The sequence below is a fragment of the Nanorana parkeri genome, unplaced genomic scaffold, assembly GCF_000935625.1.
Source record: "Nanorana parkeri isolate BGI_ZX_2015 unplaced genomic scaffold, ASM93562v1 scaffold1726, whole genome shotgun sequence".
NCBI lineage: Eukaryota > Metazoa > Chordata > Amphibia > Anura > Dicroglossidae > Nanorana > Nanorana parkeri.
The window spans coordinates 102,850-124,941 of record NW_017307994.1 but is presented as its reverse complement, the minus strand read 5'-3'; the positions used below and the strand labels follow the sequence as shown (position 1 = coordinate 124,941).

Here is a 22,092-nt window from a genome sequence, read left to right as displayed (position 1 = left end):
TATTACTCATATTGGTCATAGACTCCAGTCTGAATACATTTAGTTCTCTTAACTTTCCCTCCTTAGCCTTCCCAGGCAATATCCATGTCTCCTGGTAATTTAGTTGCCTTTCTTTGCATTCTTTCCATTTCCAGAAAAAAAAGTTTTGTGAACTGATGCCAGGAACAGAACTGCATGTTCAGGATGAGACTACACTAATAATCTGTATAGCAGTAAAACTCTCTCTCTCTCCCATTCTCTCTCCCATTCTCTCTCTCTCTCTCCCATTCTCTCTCTCTCCTCTCTCCATATTTTATATTTTAGCCCTCAAACTGATAATTTTACAGATTTTGCATACCATTACAGGGGCCTGTGTTAACATGCTTTTTGATTGTGCTGATGACATCAGTTTGAGATGTTTCTATGATCATTCAGAATTCATTGACAGATGCATATGACCTGCAGTTTACCTCCTTCAGCCCTGCATTTTACCTGCTTTAAGCAGATTTTAAATTTCCATTCCATTCCAGACTTGCATTAGAATTCAAAACCCACAACACAGTCCCTAATTTTAGTAAATATTAAATGGTCTGCCATTCATATGAACATTTCTGCAGTTAATACTCTTTATGACTGCATGTTGTAATTATTATATGTAAACCGTTTTCATTTTCTTGATAGCAAAACTAGAAAAATCAAAGATCCCCGGTGAATAAAGATCGAATACTCCACATTTAAAGAAGACTTCCACTACGTACTATTTTACTTTTTATTGGTAATATAGCAAAAGCCCAATGTAATTTCAGGAAACATTTATTTCTCTGAAATAATTTTTTTTTAGACATAGATATTTAAAAAGTGATGCCTTTAAAAACCAGAGAAAAAAAATAGTTTAGACCAATGTACATCTTTAAGTAGTGAATATTGGAAAACATTCCGCAGAAAGTTTAAATCAATACAGGGAAGAAACAAGCAGATCATTTAAAAAGAAGCTCATGGGTACATATAATCCAGGACATTTAAGTGACATTAGGCAAACAATGGGAATAGAATTGTTTCCTACAAGTATAAAGGAAGTGAATGGAAGGACTGCCTCCACTTTTTTGGGACACCCAGAACACCATTGTGAGTGGAAACTGATTCAGGAACTATTGTAGACAGATTTTTCTTCTGGCGTCCTCAAGATATATCAGAATACAAGAGGTATCTCATGCGCTGGCATTTGTTGCTTTATACACTTTTATTCACTGTTACACTGGATTTGCTGTGAATTTCAATAGTCTACAGTATTGGAATTCTCTGGATTGTGCAGTCTTTTCATATACTATTAACATTTTCTTTGTTCATGATGAAGGGCGGTGAGTTCAGGCCAGCTGAGCCAGGTGAGGCTTGTGAGGGAGGCCCTGCCAGATCTGAGTGTATTTGTTATGTGAACATGGACTCGGTGTTTGATGCTCCATGGAACAATAGTGAGCCGAACCACAGTCTTCCATTATAGAGCTTCCCTACCCAACTCCTCTCCCATTGCGTATACGCTGTTGCAGGACACTGCAGTTGTTTGTGTGTCGATGTGGTCACCATCTTGGATCTGCATGTGTCCTGCTGAAAAGGTGTTGTGCCGTGGTCCCTTCCCTGTTGGTTTGCCGGCCAATAAACCCTCCTTGACAATAGCACATGTCGAGAGGAGTCCAGTGTGCAGGGGTTATGTGAATGCCACTGTAGTATTATCTTTGAGGAGTGCAGGCCGGTTTAGAGCACATCTGCCATCCTGCATGTGCACCCTAGGAAAAAAAAATTAGATTCGAAAAAGCCCTGCAGTGCTAGACCTATTCTGCTCTTGGTATTTGCTTACAGTTGCTTCTCTGAAAAACAAGTAGCCTAGGTAGGAATGGACAGTATATGACAGTTTGGAGTTTTGCAGTATGTGATGGTGATGTGTAAAGGATGTTTTACTAGTACGTACTGATATATTTACAACATGTTTCTATCAGGAATTGTTGTTTTTGTATCATATGTTGAGGCTTCTGTAGTACATATGAAAATGTGGGGGGATGCCTTGAAGGGATCAAGAGGAAAAATGAGATGCAAGTGTGGCCACTAAAGTGGGTGTATGGCTTGTGGGAATAAATTAAGCCCCATCATTGGTGTTAGTGGCAGTAATAGCAACCCCAGCACTGGTGTAAGTGGTCGCAATAATACCGTATATACTCGAGTATAAGCCGTCCCGAATATAAGCCGAGGTACCTAATTTTAGCCAAAAAAACTGGGAAAAAGTATTGACCCGAATATAAGCCGAGGGTGGGAAATGAGGCAGCTACTGGTAGATAGATACCATTAAAATACATTAATATTTATTTAAAAGAAAAATAACCTAGCTCTGTAAGTGGAAAAGGGGGTACAGGGCTACATATCATGTACTACGGATCATTTAACCCATTCATATTAGCAGAGGATAATTGTAAATCTATTGTTCAGTGCACTCTATATGTAGTATATAGTACATGTACATATAGAGTGCCTGCAACAATACATTTACAATGATCCTCTGCTAACATGAATGGGTTAAATGATCCATAGTACAGGGCTACATACAGATCATTTAATACATTCATGTTAGTATAATTGTAAATGTATTGTCTGCACTGTATTAGCAGTATATACTCTATATAGAGTATATACTGCTAATACAGTGCAGACAATACATTTACAATTATACTAACATGAATGTATTAAATGATCTGTATGTAGCCCTGTACTATGGATCATTTAACCCATTCATGTTAGCAGAGGATCATTGTAAATGTATTGTTGCAGGCACTCTATATGTACATGTACTATATACTACATATAGAGTGCACTGAACAATAGATTTACAATTATCCTCTGCTAATATGAATGGGTTAAATGATCCGTAGTACATGATATGTAGCCCTGTACCCCCTTTTCCACTTACAGAGCTAGGTTATTTTTCTTTTAAATAAATATTAATGTATTTTAATGGTATCTATCTACCAGTAGCTGCCTCATTTCCCACCCTCGGCTTATATTCGGGTCAATACTTTTTCCCAGTTTTTTTGGCTAAAATTAGGTACCTCGGCTTATATTCGGGACGGCTTATACTCGAGTATATACGGTAACCCCCCACACTGGTGTAAGTGGCTGCACCATTTTTAATAAAGCTATCTTTTATCACCTGCTACTTTATACAGTTAAGGACTGTATAAAGCCAAGGAATATCTTATTTATGTGATTTTATTTTATTAATTCCATTTTATTTCCATAACTATTTTTGAGAAAAAGGTGCACATTTTTCATATGTTTGTAACAAAGGAGTTATCATTAGCCCAATAACCTCCACACATCAGATTCAATGGATATTCACTATGTACAGTATGTATCTATGTATATGAGTGCATGTCTATTGTCTAAGGACAACCTAAAAATGACCCAGCTAAGCCCTCAACTCATTGATATTTGTCAATGGAAGTTTCAAAAAGTCTTAAAAGCTTTAGATTTAGCAAACAGGTACAATGCATTTATTAACATTTAAGCAGATGTCTTGGAGCTACAAAATCATTATTAAAATCATTATTATTCTTTTTGGAGCACTAAAAAACAAATATTAATGGGAGGGCTGTCTTTACCTTTAAAGTGGCATTCAATTGTTTTTAATTAATGTTCTGTTTTCCACCTTTAAACAGCAAATTGTGCTGTAATATTCACCTTATCCTCAGTGCGGTCCCCTAAAGAATTATTTCTCAATTATTTCTCCAGGTTGAATGACTCCATCATTATTTAACTCATTTCCTGTGGGCCTGGGCTGTTAATGAAACATCTCCTGGGCCATCATGCAGCCTGGGCTCCCAATACTCCTGGACAAAGCAGCACATTCATGTGAACAACGTTTAGTGCAGTAGAAAGGACCACCACCAAGGAAGGAAAGGAAAGAACTGTCACATCACAGGAACCACCTAAAACTGCAGATTTTTTTTTTTTTTGCTGAACATTTCGGAGGGGTGCTTCAGGGATAGGTAATATGTGTGTGGGGGCAAGCTGGAATTCCACTTTAAACAGGTTTTTGATATTCTTCTGTAGGCTTTTAGCAGCTTTGCTGATTTAAAGTGATATTAATGCTGATGAAATCACTTACAATGGATGCTGCTCCTTTAAGTTTAAATCAGCTGGTCTCCAGAGCACTGACTTCCTTTATTAGATTGACTCCTTTCTCAAGCAGAGTGCTATGGAGTCACTCTTGTATGTGCTGGTAAGCTGTGTGTCTCCACAAACACACTGACACATCAAATTAAGCTACTCCCCTCCCCCCTGGCCCCCTCTCCTCCTTCCTCCAAGCTAGTAGATGAACAGTCGCTGGAGTCTGCACTGTCCCTTGTGATCTTGCATAAGTGTTTGGGCAAATATGTAAAGCAATGCTTTGCTGGGCAATTTGTATTTGTTTGATCCGAATACATTATTAAAAAAAAAACGTTTTAGAGTTTAATACTACTTTAGAATTGCTTGCTGAATCCTTCCAATAGCTTGTTTAAATATGACTCAACTGACAGGTCTAGCACAGGTGACTGCACAAGCTGGTAGTATTTGCAATTTCTTTCAAGCTCTGTTTTCAAGAAGTGCTCAGGCCATTCCTCAAACATTTGTATTGCTGTATTAATTTATTACTGCATTCTGAAGATTAAGCATATCCCATCTCACAATTTAATGCCTGTTATCTGAGTGACCTATCATCAGACCTAGGAATTCTCACATGGGGGAGAGCATGTCTTTGTTTTTCCTAATAGTAACTTTGCTGGCAGGGCTCTGAGGTGGAGTTGGGAAGGCAGAAATAAAGATACTTGCTGGCATCTTATGCTGTGAGCTATTTGCTAGCACTATAAAGGCCTGCGCTGACTTTCTTTTATTAACATCACAATTGTTTATTTTTCACTACAAGTCAATGGAAATGTAAACGTAGCTTGAAAATGGTTGATGAAGCTTAGAAGCAGGTCAAATGAAGGTGAGAAACAGGTCAGTCGCAGCCCAATTGCACTGTCAATTAATTCTGAAGGATCTAAGAAGTATTTCAACTGATCTCAGACTGAAATTAGAACTGAAGCAAAGACTGGCAAGAAGTTCGGCTTTGGAGGACCGTCAAAATCAGAACTGGCAGGGAGGAAGACTTTAGGCCACTGGAGTAAGGAATTCAATACTCTATTTTAAGTTAGGCCCTAGAAAAAACAAGCATTTTATTCCAAATTAGTTGGAGGGGAGGGGGTGGGGGGGGGGCAACTTTAATCCTTGCCCAGAGTTGGGCTTTCGAAGACCTGGCGGCTATATATATATATACATATATTAAAACTACGGTATATGGTATTTGTGGTATTTGGCAAAATAAATCCAGAGCTCAAAATGTCTGTTTGAAAGTACAAAATAAAAAAAAAGAAAACATAGTTGTAGAATGCAAATTCCACGCAATACTAATATTTCCTTTTTTTGATTTGCATTGTCAGAGCCAGATTTCAATGACTGGAGTCCCACATATGTATTCCAATTCTGTAATATTGTTTAGACTCTTGCATAAGTATCTAAAACAATCTAACATGTAGGCTCTAATTGAGAAAAGAGCTGCAATATGATATATCTGAAGAATTGATTTGTAGCCAGTTGCAATTTACAGAGCAGTGATCTACAGTGACCCTTGGATAAAAATTAGATTTCTTTTTTTCTTAAGATGAATAAAGAAAGGGCAACAAATGAAAGATACTTAAACATCGGTTGCTCACAGTTACTGAATACTCATTAAATGAAGGCCAATGTCTCTCCACGCTCCTTTATTCCTGCACATTCTTCTCTGCCATTCTTACTTCTTTCAAATTATCGTAGTCAGAAGTGTTACACTCCTAATTCAGATCACAGGGTTTTGCTTTACAAACCAAATTTGTGGAATGGGTTAAATGAGGCATAAACAGTCAATAAAGTTTTAATTACAAAAGCATTTTAATTCTCCTCCCTTTTAACTTGCATGCACTATTGATTATACATTCGTTAGAACATAATCGGGCATTTGGACTTTAGTGTGCCCGGGGTGTTTTATCCAAGACATCAAAGCCCTTCTGTAAGTCCTAAGAACAAAGGCTTAATAGTTTGAAGCCTGTCCAACATCAGTCTGTACCAGCTAGCCATGTGTCTTACCTTTCAAGGCATGGATTAACCTTCCTGAAAGCTGAGAACTCTTTCTAGTCAAATAAGCTCAATAACGATCACTGCAAAATGTCATAAGAAAATGTTAAGATGCGTTTATGTTATGTTCTAGTGAAGTCTCCCAGTAAAATGTGAGGGTGTATCAAATAAGTTTTAGATTTGTTCATTTATTGCATGGTAGGTTCTTGTTTGTCAACAGCCTTATTATAACATGATCTGAGCAACATTACAATGACACGTGATTTTTCCCAAATAGCATTATACTTTAGTAGATCTAAATGCTAAAAGGATGACATTTACTTCTCTAAAGCACTGTGTATAAGAAACAATTGACATGTTGTTTTCTTTTGTTTACGAAATACCCTTTTCACCTTTCTCTATACATTTTGCATCTTAGTGCTTCTGATCTCTTTTTCAGCCCTTTTCAGCCTCTTCCTGTCTATGTGCATTTGCTCCATCACTGAGCACATATCATTGAACGACTTCCTGATAGTGACATAGGTGGTTTATGACCAATACTGATTATGTAATGTGTGTTGCCTGGCCGCTTGTAGTCTCCATCAGGGTACATGTGACATGGTGACGATTACAGAGCACCTGAACTGCCACCCCATAAAATGAAGTACCTGAACAATGACCTTGATAGCAGAATTACTGTACCCGGAATTTGTTTCTTTGCAATCATTTTTGCTGGCTTTGTAGTAGGAAAAAAAGATATTCAATACATTATAAATCGATAATAATAATAAGGTTCCCCTGAGTATAGGAGGATATATTACAGCTGCAATGCCCCAGATATTATTTTAATGAAAGCTGAATATGTAAAATGATTGAAAACAACTTTTGAAATTGCATTAATATGTTAAACCTCATTTGAGATTTTAGTGATTAGATTTAGATCTACTTTAATATCCGCTGTCAGAATACTTTAACAGTGACTGCAAATGATTGGCTGCAGTCTCTGCAAAAACATTTTAGCACAGTTCCTTCAACAAAAGTTGATTGTGTAACCGACTTTTGTAAAGCCAACAGGGCCACACACTGTGAGAAATTTGGCCAATTCCTATGAATCAGCAAACGTTTTTAATGGTGTATGGCCAGCATTAAATTCCTATTTCACATGCTGTACACTAGGGCTACATAGAGCAATAGGGCACATTTAGACATTCCAGCGTGACCTTGGAGTGTGGGAGGAAGCCCAAGTAAACTTCATGCAGGTCGTGTCCTGTTTGGGATTTAAACCAAAGGCCCTAGTGCTGCAAGGCAGGAGATCCAGCCACTGTGCCTTCTATATTCCCAATGTGCCCTGTATTGTCCACAGCTGTCACATGGATTAGGTTTTTTTGGGTGTTTGTTATCCCTTCTTCTCTGTATCTCTGTTATTTTACATTGAGCTAGTTAGGTCATATCTAGCACACAATATAACTTAGCTGTCAAGAGGCAGGTACAATATTGATTTGTGATACACAGACAGACTGCTTCTTTGTATATATTTAATGGGGAAACCAGATAGTGCTCCTGGTAGAAATCTTGGAGTATATTATTTGGTATTTGGAATTGAGTAATAGATGGTGTATATGTATATATAGATAGATATATATAGATAGATATATATCTATCTATATATATCTATATTGTGCCTTTAAGGGAGGTTGGGCTCCCTCTTGACAAACCTGCACCCAATTTGATCTTTTGCCACATGTGGTCCAAGATGGAGACTCTCATAGTTTAGAGTTAGGACCACACTATATAGAGTTGCCTTGGCGTGGCTGTGCGGCTTTCACATTTTCTGCAGAAGACGTGTATCTAAACCTCTGTTTTTTACCTTAGCGGTGAGACAAGTTTTTTTGCATGCTGGCTTGTGAATGTGCTGGGAAACGTTTTGCTATTAGTGTATCTGCGGTGGTCGCGCGCTGGTCTGCATGCTTTTCACGTGTCCCAACTGTGCAGCACCAGGCATCCAGTCACATTTGGCTTTAGCTCTTTACGTCAAGGTACTCATGGCCTCGAGTGGAATCCCAGCATGTCACCCCTTCATGGCAGAGCCCACCTCTGAGAGCAACCTGGCCTGGCCAGTATACCCGTGATCTGTCCCCACATACAGTCTCCTAGTTTCTACTGCAGCACATTTCTTATTCAAACACACAGAATAGTTACCAAAGATAGCAGAGAGGAGATTAGTCGAGGTGTAGCTCAGAGCCATTGGAGAGGTATTGCCCAGAATCCTGCATTCTAAAGACATGCAAGCAGTCTTATAAGGTTAGTGCTGCTCCTGCCCTCCTTTGCTTCCCCCCACTACATGGTGGCAGACCTGGTCCTGTGCCTTCCCTTGGACCTGCCTTCTGCTTCTTATTAATTACTCTGCTTAAATCAGACATTAACACTCAAAAATCAAATTCTACCAATGCATCCCTCTATGTATGGGGATTAATAATAACATAGATATGTCAGGTGTAAAATTATGTGCTTATGAAATACTTACACTTGCAGAACATTCACTTTCTGCTTTGAAAGGGCAAAACGACTTCAGTTTGCCAAAGCAATGCACACTGGGATTGCCTTGTCCTCAGCAGAGCATTGCTGGTATGAAATCATCTTACATTTGTTAGCTGAACACATATATTTTTATTTTGCTTACAATTTTTTGGTTTCTACTTCATGGTCCACTTTGGCACAAATGGTGTAATTTGTGACCAAGCCTTGCATCCAGGGAAGGATACATTAGCAGAGCATTGCTGGGAAATCTCTTCTGTAATCTCATGAGATCTCAGGGAAAGGCATTTTCCTCTTCTGAGATGATGTGCATGGTCACATGTCCTAGTCACATGTCTGGTCACATGCCAGAAATCCAGGAAGTAATGGGAGATCTAGTAACCTGCCCTTAGTAAACATGGCCACTGTCAGAAGACTGGGGAAGAAAAGAGAAATAAGGTATGCAAAGAATACAAAGCCTGCAATTATCTAGAAGTATCTGTTTGTAGATTATCATTACTAAATATTTCTAAAGGTGTTTTTGTTGTTTTTTTTTAAATATATGGGTAAAGGTCCGCTTTAATTTCACTGACTGGGTTGCTCCTCCGCCTAAAACTATATCAATGACTCAGCCCTGTACCACAGAGCTACTTTAGGGCAGAGCTACCCTTAACTCTACAGTAACTCCCACAATCACCTACTATTATCTATGGGGACATCTAGTGGCACATTGGCAAACTGCATTCATCAATCCATCTATATTCAGGGTGTAACATGACACATACTCAAATTGCCACCCCAGCCCAAACCACCACCTCCCGCCCCCCACTTATCTGAATCGCGGGGATCTTTGCCACGCAGGCTGCTCCTCCACACAGCTGTGTCATCCATTCACAGATTCTTTTCCAGGATCTGAGAACGGAGAAACTACAAGCCACTATTAGCCACCGCAGTAGAGGAACTTGTAGTTGTCAATGAAATACAAGTGTAGTGACGTCATCATTCTTCCTCCCATCCCTGTTACCGAGGTACAAACAGGGCCGGGAGGTAGAATTTGCATTGCACCATTGATTATGGTTGCAACGCTTTACTGGCTGAAAAGCAGAAAAAATATAAATTAAATGTTTTTTTTCTTTTAGAAATATGTGTGCATTAATAATTTTTTTTAAAAGGTGAGCTTTGCCTTTAATTCAAAATATTGAATTATTTGTTTTCAATTGAACCAAATAGTGCACACTGACAAACAAAAACAAATCACAATCTGCACTGGTTCTTTCTAATGATGTTATGAGAAAAATGTTCATTTCATTGCTGACTCCCTGTAATTGCTAGTTACAGGGCCATGTCTGGCTTCAATACTTCTGAGTAACAGAAGCCTGTGGCAAATAAAAGTGAGGGGTAGAATTCCTTATTGGGCGGGCTTGTAATCGGTGCCTGCGACTAGAGTGGGGTGGGGTGCTAGTAAGGTGCCGAGGGCGGCCAAATACATAAATACACCACAGGTGCTAGGGGTGCTCTAAGGCGGGTGGGGGCCAGCATTGAGCTCAAAGTTGGGCTTTTAGTATCAGTGGCGACTCTAGGAACAATATATAGGGGGGGGGCACATAAGATACCACAGTCAAAACTGGGGGGGCACTAATAATTTTATGGGTCAAGGAAAAGTACAGCACACTGTGATGGAGGGATCCCTCATCACTGCTGTGCGTGAGAGCAATTGCTGCGACCCTGGTAGCTCTGGTACTGACTCCTGTCAACTGTATAGAGGACTACAAATCTCAGCTATACATTATACAGCAATGCAGAATAATACCACCAGTAATGTAACGCAGAGTGCAGCGGTCAGGGGTGCGTGCAACGCAGAGTGCACTGGTAAGGGGTGCGTGCAACGCAGCGTGCGCTGGTAAGGGGTGCGTGCAAAGCAGCATGAGCTGGTCAGAGGTGCGTGCAATGCAGGGTGCGGCGGTCAGGGATGCGTGCAAGGCCAGAGCCCGGCGGTCAGGGGTGCGTGCAAGGCAGAGTCCGGCGGTCAGGGGTGCGTGCAACGCAGAGTGCGGCGGTCAGGGGTGCGTGCAACGCACCGTGCGCTGGTAAGGGGTGCGTGCAACGCAGCATGAGCTTGTCAGGGGTGCATGCAACGCAGCATGAGCTGGTCAGGGGTGCGTGCAATGCAGCGTGCGCTGGTCAGGCTACGTTGCTGGTCAGGGATGCGTGTAACGCAGGTTGCGGGGGTCAGGGGTTCGTGCAATGCAGAGTGCAGCGTTCAGGTGTGCGTGCAACGCAGAGTGCGGTGGTCAGGGGAGTGTGTAATGCAGCGTGTGCTGTAAGAGGTGGATTCAACTCAGCATTGCCCTGGTCAGGCTGCGTTGCTGGTCAGGGGTGCGTGTAACGCAGGGTGCGGCGGTCAATGGTGCGTGCAGCGCAGAGTGCGGCGGTCAGGGGTGCATGCAGCGCAGGGTGCAGCTGTTAGGGGTGCGTGCAGCGCAGGGTGCGGCGGTCAGGCGTGCCTGCAGCGCAGGGTCCGGAGGTCAGGGGCTCTGTAACGCAGGGTGCGGCGGTCAGGGGTGCGTGTAATGCAGGGTGCGCTGGTCAGGGGTGCATGTAATGCAGGGTGCGCTGGACAGGGGTGCATCACAGATAGAAAGTGTACTTACAGTTCTGATGTGCTCAGTCCTCGTGCCCTCTTCTTCCTCTCTGGGTGGTGGCGGGGGAAGGGGAGGAGCATCGATCCCCAAGTGTATGATAAAGTTCATGCTACTTCATTATATTTTATACCTCCTCCTTTTTATAATCATATAACTATTAATCAAACACACTCATATAAAAACATAATTGAGCAATATATAAGCTTAATAAAGGAAATTATAAGGTTGTATTCAAGCAGAAGCTTGCCCATTCCTTAAACAGGGTGGAATTTTGAAATCTTAAAAGTATAAATAACTTCTGTCAATTAGCCTAACAATACTTTGATGGTTGGTGGCATGGAATATATAACACAGAGCACAGCATGCAGAATGGAGCTGTGTGACGTATGTAAGGTACTGCACGGTGTATAGAAAAGGGAAGTCTGGAATAAGTTACATACAACACAGTGTATGGAGAGGACAACATGTCAGTCTGTTGTCACATCTGCACATCATGGCCAGTAGCCTACATTCTCCCCGATATTCTCTTTGAAATAAAGTTTTACTAAGTTCCTGCATATCACATTCATATAGAGCTGCAACAGTTAATCGATTAAGTCAATTAAAATCGACTTATCCTTCTCAATGCTTCCCATCTCTTCCCAATGCTGACCCCTTTTACACTAAACTTTGTCATGTAGGAGAGTGTGGTCTGAGCTACCTTTCACTTTCTGAGGTCCCACTAGCATAACGCATATAGGTGGCAGCATGGTTAGTGGGCCTTAATGCTGTGCTGCCAGATATGTAATTATGGGATTTTGCAAGTTAAAAGTGATCCAATTGTCATAATCCACTTCATGTTGTGAAATGTTAACCCCTTAAGAACCAAGCTTCAGATGCTTTTCTTTCAATTAAGGACCAAAGCAATTTTTGCTGTGTGTGTTCAACCGCAATTTCCATCTTTCTCATTATTGCACCAACACATATTATTTAAAGGACAAACAGGGGTTTAATTTGATGTGACATATGCATGACGGAAGATTAAACCCTTAAGGACCAATGGCAGAATTATTCTGTCATGGGGCCTTATGGCAGGGACAACCATGATGGAATAATTCCATCATTGGTCCTCGAGGGGTTAATTTAAATTATTCTGACTCCGATTGTTGTGATAGCGAAATATATCCCTTGCTGAGACCTCTATGCCTGGCCTGCATAAGCAGATATACTCACTGCGGACAATCCTCGTCAGATAGCTGAACTCGTCAATACCGATTCATTCAAAAGAGGTGTTTATTCTTTAACATCAGGGTTACATCAGATGATAGGAACAGCAGATGAATGGTTATAGTATTGTGCGGTCAGAAAATGATGCCTTTCCTACGTACTGTGCAGATTACATGTGTGTCCTTGTTACATGTGTCTTCTAACTGTGGCCATGACACAGGAAGTACTGCACACAGGAAGAAGGAAGGGGCGTACACTAGGGGAAAATACGTTGTCACATGAGGAATAATTACAGAAAGCATGTTTGTTACAACAAAAGGCCACTAGATGGCAGCATAGGATAACACATGGATTTAGCTATGAGAAAATAGTTAGGCAAATCACACTATGTAAAACTTCTATCTATATTAACTTCTATAACATATTCTATGCCCCATTGGGGCGGCACATAAATCATATAAGAAAGACATTATGTGCCACACAATGTAGTTTAGTTGGCTTTCAACAAATGCCGTAGCTTAAGAAGAAACTACTAAGTATACATATAACAAACAGTGAAGCTTGATTAAGTGACTGGCAGAAGGCATGCCAATGAAGGGCAGAATGAGACAGGGTGTAACATGAGTAATATTAAGGAGCCTGGCAGCAGGATCTTGTATTTATTGGAGAAGGGACAATTGAGCTTATGGTAGCAAAGCATCTAGGAAATTGCAAATGTTAAATTTTCATCTGATGAAAAGCAAGAATTCAAGTATTTGACACAAATTCTTTGCACTAAATATTACCGTAGAAGACCTGATGTATAAAGTAAATTATTTTGGTTTCTGTCTAATTTAACAGCTTTTTTTGTAGTTATTTTTTATAATTCTATACAGTATACAATTATAATAAAATATAGTTTAATAAAAAAATGCTTTGGCTATAAATACACTTTAAGTGGTTCTAGGTATAAGGACTGTCTATGAAACAGGGACATTGCTAAGCTTGTGAAAGACCTTGGGAACCCATGGGCACTCAGAGGAGAGGAATGAGATAACATGCTGAAAGTTGAGTGTGACCAAACTATGCTAACAATAGGCCAAAGGGGCATGGTTAAATAAAATCTGAACCTACTCACTGTATGCACGGCACACATATGTCACAGTCCTTGTACCTACAAAATATGCTTTAATTGCCGTGCCACAAGGGAAACATATACAAACCTCAGCACAATAATAATAATAATAGTAAAAAGAAACTATTTCTTTACATATGCTTTTCTGCACACAGCCTACCTTAATGTAGAACTTCATTAAACAGTGACTATTTAGCAACTAGCAACTGTTGAGACAATAGACACTTTGGTCAAGAGTATGTAATGTATAATATAGCACAGGGGTCAGGAGTATAAAATGTACTTGGGGTGGAGTAAGGAATTTGTCATATACAGAGTGAAAGGGTCAGAAATATATAATGCACTTTATTTGCAGTGGTCAGGAGTATGAAATAAACAACATAGTGTGTATATTGCAGGGCTTAGGGGTGTGTAAGGCACACAGACAGGGCTCAGGAACACATAAAGCACAAAGAACAGGGGTCAGACGTGTGTGACGTACAGAGTACAGAGGTCAGAAGTGCATAACACACAGAGCGCAGGACTTGGGAGTGAATAATGCTCAAAGAGCAGGGTTTAGGAATGTGTAATCCACAGAGTGCCGAGATCAAGAATGCATAATCCCCAAAGCGCAATGGTCAGGATTGGGTAATTGTCAGAACGCAAGGTTCAGCAATAGGTAACAGAGTGTGCGAAAAGTGTGTGTAATGCACAGGGGTAAGGAGTGCATAATGCACAGAGTGGAGCAGTCGCAGTGTGTAATGTACAGAGTGCAGGGGTCAGAGGGTGTAATGCACAGAGTCAGGGGTCAGAGTGTGTAATGCACAGAATGCAGGGGTCAGAATGCGTAATGAACAGAGTCCAGGGGTCAGAGTGTGCAATGCACAGAGTGCAGGGATCAGAGCATGTAGAGGACAGAGTCAAGGGTTAGAGTGTGTAATGGACAGAGTGGAGGGGTCAGAGTGTGTAATGCACAGAGTGGAGGGGTCAGGAGTGCGTTATGCATGAAGTGCAAATGTCAGGAGGGCATAACAAACAGAGTACAGGGGTCAGGAGTGTGTAACGCTCTAGCCAGTGTGCATAGTAGAACCAAAGATTACCTCTCTTTCCAGTACAAATCCCTCCACCAGTGCAGATCTCCCTCCCAGTATGTATTTCCCCTCCCAAATCCCCCTCAGTACTGCTCTCTCGCACCCCAAATCACTCTCAGTACAAAGCTTACCCCCTCCTCCCGCATCCAAAAATCCCCTGCAGTACATATCTTGCATTTACCTCCCTAAAGTCCACTCACCAGATCTAGATCTCAAATACAGCAGCAATGTACAGCAAGGGGGAGCCCTCCCCTCAGACAGAATGGAGAAGGAGTTTAGGGGATCCTTCCTTGGCTCTAAACTGCCGTGGTATCTGAGGACTAACAAGTCGCATGGTCGTGGCATCACATCCAGAACACTCTGCAATAGATGCAGGCACATACCTCAGGTACTCAAGGCTTTTTTTATAAAGACCAAAGAATACTAAATAATACCTCTGTATGTAGCCTATTACCAGCAATCTGTTTGTTCATTCATTCTGACAGCTGGAATCTAATTGGTGGCTGTGGAAAGTAGAGGTACATATGGATTAATCAAGCTGATCATAGCTTTATATTTTACATTATGGTTTGGTACTTTCTGTTACAGGCTGAATATTATTATGAGTTTTTGTCTCTTCGCTCCCTGGATAAAGGAATCATGGCTGATCCAACTGCAAATATACCATTACTGGGTACTGTTCCACACAAGGCTTCAGGTTTGTCACCTTAAGTGCATTTTGCAAATTGTCTATTTTATCTTTTTTTGTGTTTATGCCCCTTTTGTACTCAACAAACAGCTGCCTCCACTTTTCCTTTCTACCATGACATTGTTTTCCCTGATAGAGTTATTAAATGCCAGGACGAATAAGAGGGAAATCAATACTAACCTATGAAATGATATATGCACTTTTACAGCAAAGATTTAGTGGTTAATATTTAATATTATAGGATTAGTAATTAACTTGAAGGAAGTAGGCTTTTATTTAGGTCTTCATTGTGTACTTTAGGGTAGCCTATCGTGTTCTAGGGATTCCTTGAGCTGAAAGCAATTTCTGCCTCTCATATAAGTAACCACTGATACCAATGCTCTTTTTAACTGTAAGGGGAGACTCTTTCTATTGATTACTATTGTAAGTGCAAGTAGCATTATTCCCACTGACCATCACTACTGACCATTAGTGTAAGGAGCCCCCCCCCCTCCCCCCAGTGACCACACAGGACAGTGCATAGTGGCCACCAATAAAAAGCAAAGGTGGTCCTTCTCCCTCGGACCACCAATGTAAGGGAGTCCTTTTCCACTGACCATCAATGTAAATGGGCACTGCACTGACCACTAATGTTTACAAACACTGTACCACTGACCATTAATATAAGTGGGCATTTCTCCATTGTGAGGGAACCCTACGACTACACCACATTCCTTATTCTTATATTTATTCTTATATCTCAGCTTACTGTTCACACTGATGTACCATGAGCTGTAGATATAATAATTATTAGCATGGGTTCTCTGAGACCTGAAAGTTGTTTCAAGGGTCCCTCAGTTTTAAAAAAGGGTGAGAAAAGGTTGTGGAGTGCTGCCAGAGTGCATTCCTGCAACCAGGGGTCCTCTCTGCCGAGTCTATTTCAAGTGAGCATATAGTTTGAGTTATTGTTTGCAATGTTTACCTTTTGAATTTTTGTAATGTGACTTTTGTCATTTTTATTTTTTGCATGATCTTCCATGTTTTTGATATTGTATTAAATGTCAAAATTTTGTTGAAGGAAATCTTTATTTTACTATCATCACTTTTTAGATAAGATATCAGTCATAGCGGAAGTGCATTGTTTTCAGAGAGTCAGCTGACTCATTGTCTTGCATTGTGAGGAAGAACAGTCGGGGGGGGGCGGGGGGGGCGGGGTTTGCACTGGAATGTATAAATGCACTTGAATACTGGAATGCATAAAAAATGCACATAATCACGTATGTAGAAACACATCCGGAATGTGCAGAAAAAAACAGGAATCAGCACCTGCCTATGCAATTAGCCTCACTTACCTACTCATGTAATGACAAACTATACATAGAAACAACATTGTTTAAACTGTTATGCAGCAATAAGAATATTACATGCTGATCTCTTTCAAATGTATATCTAAAAATTATTGAAAAGACAATGGGCTTTATTCACGAAGCTGCTGAAGGCAGCCGAATGAATAGCCACACCGAAGTGAAGTGAGCCGAAGCCTGTTCGGCCATTCACTGCAGTGCTGTACAGCTATTTTTAGCCATACATCGGCTGCGTCCGGCTCACTTCACCTCCCTTTGTTTTGGACGAACAGCCTCAGCACAAAGGGAAGAACCTGTTTGCCTCAGCCAATGCAACATCTGGATCAGCTGAGGGAAATGTTCGGCACTTCATTCCCTGCTGTTCACCTCTATTCTCAAAGGGATCGAACAGCAGAGAGTGAATTGCCGAATGCATCCGAGCAGCATTTGGCTTAATCAATGAAAATGTCAAGGTTACAAGAAAAAAAAGAACCAGCGTAGTGTCCCCCTTCCAAATCATACCAGACCCTTTAGGTCTGTTAGGAATTTTAGGGGGACCCACCGAGGTAAATGTATGGCGTTCCCCCAAAAGTCATACCAGACCTTTTAGATAGGCATGTTTTTTTAAAAATGGGGTCCCCCTAAAATTGCAAACTAAACCATTAATCTGAACACTGGCCTTAACAGGGGGGCTCATCTGCATCTTGGTGCCCAGATGCTGCCCCCCTTTGTGAATGAGTGACGTCACGGGACTTGCACCGCTTATTTGTTTTCATGCTGTCTTGCCGCCCATTTGTTTACATTCGGGTCGGACCTGTAATTTGCAGCGGGAGTTCGTCACAAGCGGTCGGGTCAGCAGGTGTTGTTCATCATGATTGACAAAAGACTTGTCAAAAACGGTCTTTTGTTTTTTTTTTACATTTAATGGATTTTTCCAAGGTGTTTTCTGTTTATTTACTTTTGAAGTAACTCTCTGGTGAATGAGTAGGGGTAACAGCTACACCTTACTCATTCACAGCGGGGATGCGGCATCTGGGTGCCCCCTTTATGAAAGAGGGTACCCAGATATAGATGACCCCTCCTGCCCACAGTCCACCACAACCATCGGGCCAGGGTTTGTGGGGAAGAGATCCTTTGTCCTCATCGGCAGGGGCCCCCCCTGGAAAAGCACCCTCCCAATGCCTAGGGCATGTGGCCTGCTATGGTGCAGGGAGGGGGTGGGGTGCTTGCTCGTCCCCCTCCGTTTCCTGCCCTGCCAAGCCACTGCTCAGATTAAGGGTCTGGTTGGGTAAACTAGGGGGACCCATGGTTTTTTTGGGGGGGGGAGCATGGGGTCCCCCTTAAAACCTAAAGGGTCTAGTAGGAATTTTTAAGGGAACCCCACACATTTTTTTTTATTCTATTTTTTGACACCTTGCAGGGGATTCAGTCCACTTCGGCAGACCGTTCTCCCCTCCCTGGCTGTGTGTTTGGCTGTGCCGAGCCGAAGCATATGCGTTCGGTTCGGCTGCCTTTGGCTGCTGTACGGGCTATTGTGAATAGCCGAAGGCTTCTTGCAGCCAAAGCGAGCCTAAGGGTTAGCCAAACCCTTAGGCAGCTTAGTGAATAACCCCCTATGTATTCCCTATAAGACTATAGGGGTCTATTCACGAAGCTGCCGAGGGCAGCCGAGTGAATGACCGATCTGAAGTGAACTGTTCGTGGCCGCTCAGCCATGATCGGGAGCTGTACGGGCTATGGTGAATAGCACGTACAGCACCCCTTCGGTTCTACTGAACCGAAGGGGTCCTGGAGCCGAAGCTAGCCGAAGGATCGGCCGAAGCTACGGCCAGATCCTTCGGCAGCTTCGTGAATAGACCCCAATGTATTCCCATTCTGTGTCATTGTTGTGAGTAGAAATGCAGGTACTGGAATGGAAGATAGATTACACAAATATGTAATTACGTTTGGACGTAAAGACGGCACTATATGTGCTTACAAGTACTTAGGTTTGCTGCTGACTGTTGAACTATCACTGTAAAGCGTATCATGTATTTAGAGGGATGTGTGGGCCCAATACACTGTAATCGGAACATGAATGATAGCTATTTATAGCTGAACAAACAGGATGAGGTTTTAGCCAATGTGTATTTTAATAGGAATGGAGAAAAGCTATTGGAAACTCAGTTATAGTTTAAAGGGACTCTAAATAAGCTATTATCTGAATTTCTATATCTAGTTATACATTGAAATATGTTGTTTGATAGTCTGAACAGATTTAAAATATTTACCACATGTAATTAATTCTTCATCTGGCAAAGACACCATTGTCACCATTTTTGCTTGTAAAAACTAGATAAAGACCACAGGGCTTATTCAGTAAAGCAGTACAAAGGAAGGTAGCACAGAGCAGGCAATCAACTTTTAGGTTACTGTAGATACAAAAATTTGCTGCTAGGGAATCCAACTACTTCATGGTGTAGGATCGCCTCTCCAAAATGTAATGATCCAAAAATTCAGCCAGCACATGGAAAATTCAGGTTCAGAGATTATTAATCAATACAAAACCATAGACAGTGGCATAGCATGCTGCTCCTTGACAAGTTTCCAAAAAGATTATACAAATAAAGTTAGGGTGGACCAAAACTGCAGGTATTGTATGTCTTTCAGTGGCCAGAGGGCACAGCTGGCTAGTGTAGCTTCACCTATAGCCGCCCTGTTCCATCAAGGCAAGCAGGCCTACTGGTACTTGGTTGCCCCCAGGATTTAATACATGATGCTATATTCTCCGCCCAGTTAGCACCTTAGGCTGGGCAAAGGTAGAACATGAGTGCCTGTGGTTCAGGAAGATACAGATGTCCACAGAGAGTAGCAGAGGCAGTTGCCTTGGCTGAAGAGTAATCAGAAGGATCTGACAATCCGTTGGTCCAGGCAGTAGACAGAAACATGGTCAGTAAACAGACATCAGGCCAGTCCTGGCAGCAGGCAGAAACGTGGTGAGTAAACAGGCAAGGGCTCAGTCCAGGAAGCAGTCAGAAATGGAAAATCCAATTAAAATACAGGCAAGGGTTGGTAACCAGGCAGATCAAATACAGGCAATAGCAGTTAAAGATGCATGTGGGAACCCCCAAATCAGTGAGGTTTTCAGGGCCAATGAAAGGTAAAGAGGGATGAAATTAGGTAGGCGTTGCTATGCAGCAGAACACCAATAGACTAGACCACAAATATGGAAGCATTGCTATGCAAAAGGCTGCTATTCGGCACAACCTTTAGTCAGCAGAAATGCGTCAGAAAGCGGACCGCACAGCGGAAGGCTAGAATCCCTGTTAGTTTTTTTTTGGTGTCTCTTTTCCTTTTGCTAATTTCTCCTCACTTTATATCTGGTAAAACCTTGTTCCGATAACAGGAAATAAAGAGAAATCTTTAGTAAAGCCTTGTCCCCAAAACAGCAAAAGAGGGAAAAACTCTAACAGAGCCCCAAATAGCCCCCATTCCCAAGAAATGTATGATATAGATTAATTTACATTTTTTAAAACCAATTTGTTTCTTGATTTTGTACTATTCTTGCAATATTACATTCTTCTATATGTGCATTTATATTCTATTGTCTATTGTGTTTTAGTTGTTCAGGTTGGTTTTCCATGTCTTGGCAATCAAGATGGAGTGGCAGCATTTGAAGTTAATGTCATTGTTATGAATTCAGAGGGCAATGTGATTCTTCAGACCCCACAAAATGCCATCTTTTTCAAGACTTGCCAGCAAGGTAGTAACATTTTACAGTTCAAATGTTCCAGGACATCTGTATACAGTGTATAGATCTGGGAGCTCGCAGTTTTATTGGATTGCTCCTAACCATTTAAAGTTGACCAGTCTTAAAGGAAATACAGTAAACTCTCTGTTATCCGGTATTCAGCTAACTGGAACTCCCATCTAACTGGCAAAAAAATCCCCTGTGTACTCACTCATAGTTCTGCCGATCATCCACCTTCTAAAAAAAGGAGAGAGGGCTCTGGAGCATGAAAAGGTACAGGAACATGCCGAAAAGTGCTGGATTATCCTGGGAATGAGTGTCTGAACAGTCTCTGAAAAGTGCTGTGTTATCTTGGAAAACAGTGTGTCTGATCGATCGTTTGTGAAAGTGTTATGTTGTCCTGTGAACAAGCGGCATCTGGTGATCACTCCCCGTACTGCAATGTATTGCTAATGGTTAAGAGTACAATATACTGTTATGGTATGGTATAGTATAGGGTATAGCATTAGTTAAACCCATTTTTAATAGTAACTCTCAAGCAACCAGAAACAACATTTATCCGAAACCTACTAATCCCAGAGGATGCCGAATAACGGGGAGTTTACTGTATAAAGAATACCTCTGCTAACATCTGCTTCTAAAAATGATAGTTCCCCGGCTGTCATCCTGATGCTTTGGCTTCAGTGCTCTGGGCTGAGTCACTGACCAAGAAAAAATGAAGAGATAATACATTTAGACTTTTCACTGAATTTCATTTGCTGCATTCTTCTTCCAGAACTTTGACGTGGAAGAACTAAGCCAGATAAATTAGCTTTTTCAGGAGGAGGCCAGCATCTACCTAAATTGTTATATGACAATTGTATATTAAATAGTAATGCACTTAAAAAGAACAAAGGGAACATCCTCTTTACATGTGCATTGCAATTATACTAGTTTAGCACTATCTGCAAGAATATATGGAAAGCGATCATTACCTACACTTAGAGGGTTATTCACAAAGCTGCCGAGGGCAGCCGCGTGAATAACCGCCCCGAAGTGAAGTGAGCCGAACGCTGTTCAGCTATTCACTTCAGACTTGTACGACTGATTTCAGCCGCATACCGACTGAAATCAGCCGTACATCGGCTTGCTGCGGCTGGGTTTGGGTCGGCCGAACATGCTCAGCATGCTCGGCTGACCCGAAGTGCAGAAGGAGTTCTACTCAGCCGATCCAACATCTGGATCGGCTGAGCCGAACCTCCGGCACTCGCAGCTGTTTGGCCTATTCTCATGGGGGCCGAACAGCAGTGAGTGATTAGCATTCGGCTCGGCTATTCTGCTCGGTACCTCTGTGGTACCGAGCCGAATAGAAAAACAGTTGAAAAAAGTTGAAAAAAAAATAGAAAACGATTAGCAGACCCGGAGGTGATATGAAAGCTGACTCTCAGCCGAGTTCTCATGATACTAACACATCAGTTGGTAACCAGAGGACGCTGAACTGTCAGTACCATAAGAGCTCAGCAGAGTAGGCTTTCATATCACCTCCAGCTCTGCTGAACTCTCATTGTAATGCAGGGGGGAGAGAGCACCCCGCTGAAATGATGGCAGACAGCAGAGGAAGCAATAGCTTCTTTGCTATCTGCAAGTTTCTTTTTTTTTTAGTATTCTGACAGCTGCTGCCGTCAGAATAAGAAA

The 22,092-nt window shown here is 41.6% G+C and overlaps 1 protein-coding gene across 1 annotated transcript in view; it reads left to right on the top strand.

The window, feature by feature from the left end:
- WIF1 (WNT inhibitory factor 1) overlaps window positions 1-22,092 on the top strand; it is a 51,053-nt gene that overhangs the window by 10,131 nt on the left and 18,830 nt on the right. The window contains exons 3-4 of the mRNA XM_018571288.1: window positions 15,267-15,375; window positions 20,290-20,430. Of these exons, the coding sequence (XP_018426790.1) occupies window positions 15,267-15,375; window positions 20,290-20,430 (250 nt within the window). The remainder of the gene's footprint in view (window positions 1-15,266; window positions 15,376-20,289; window positions 20,431-22,092) is intronic.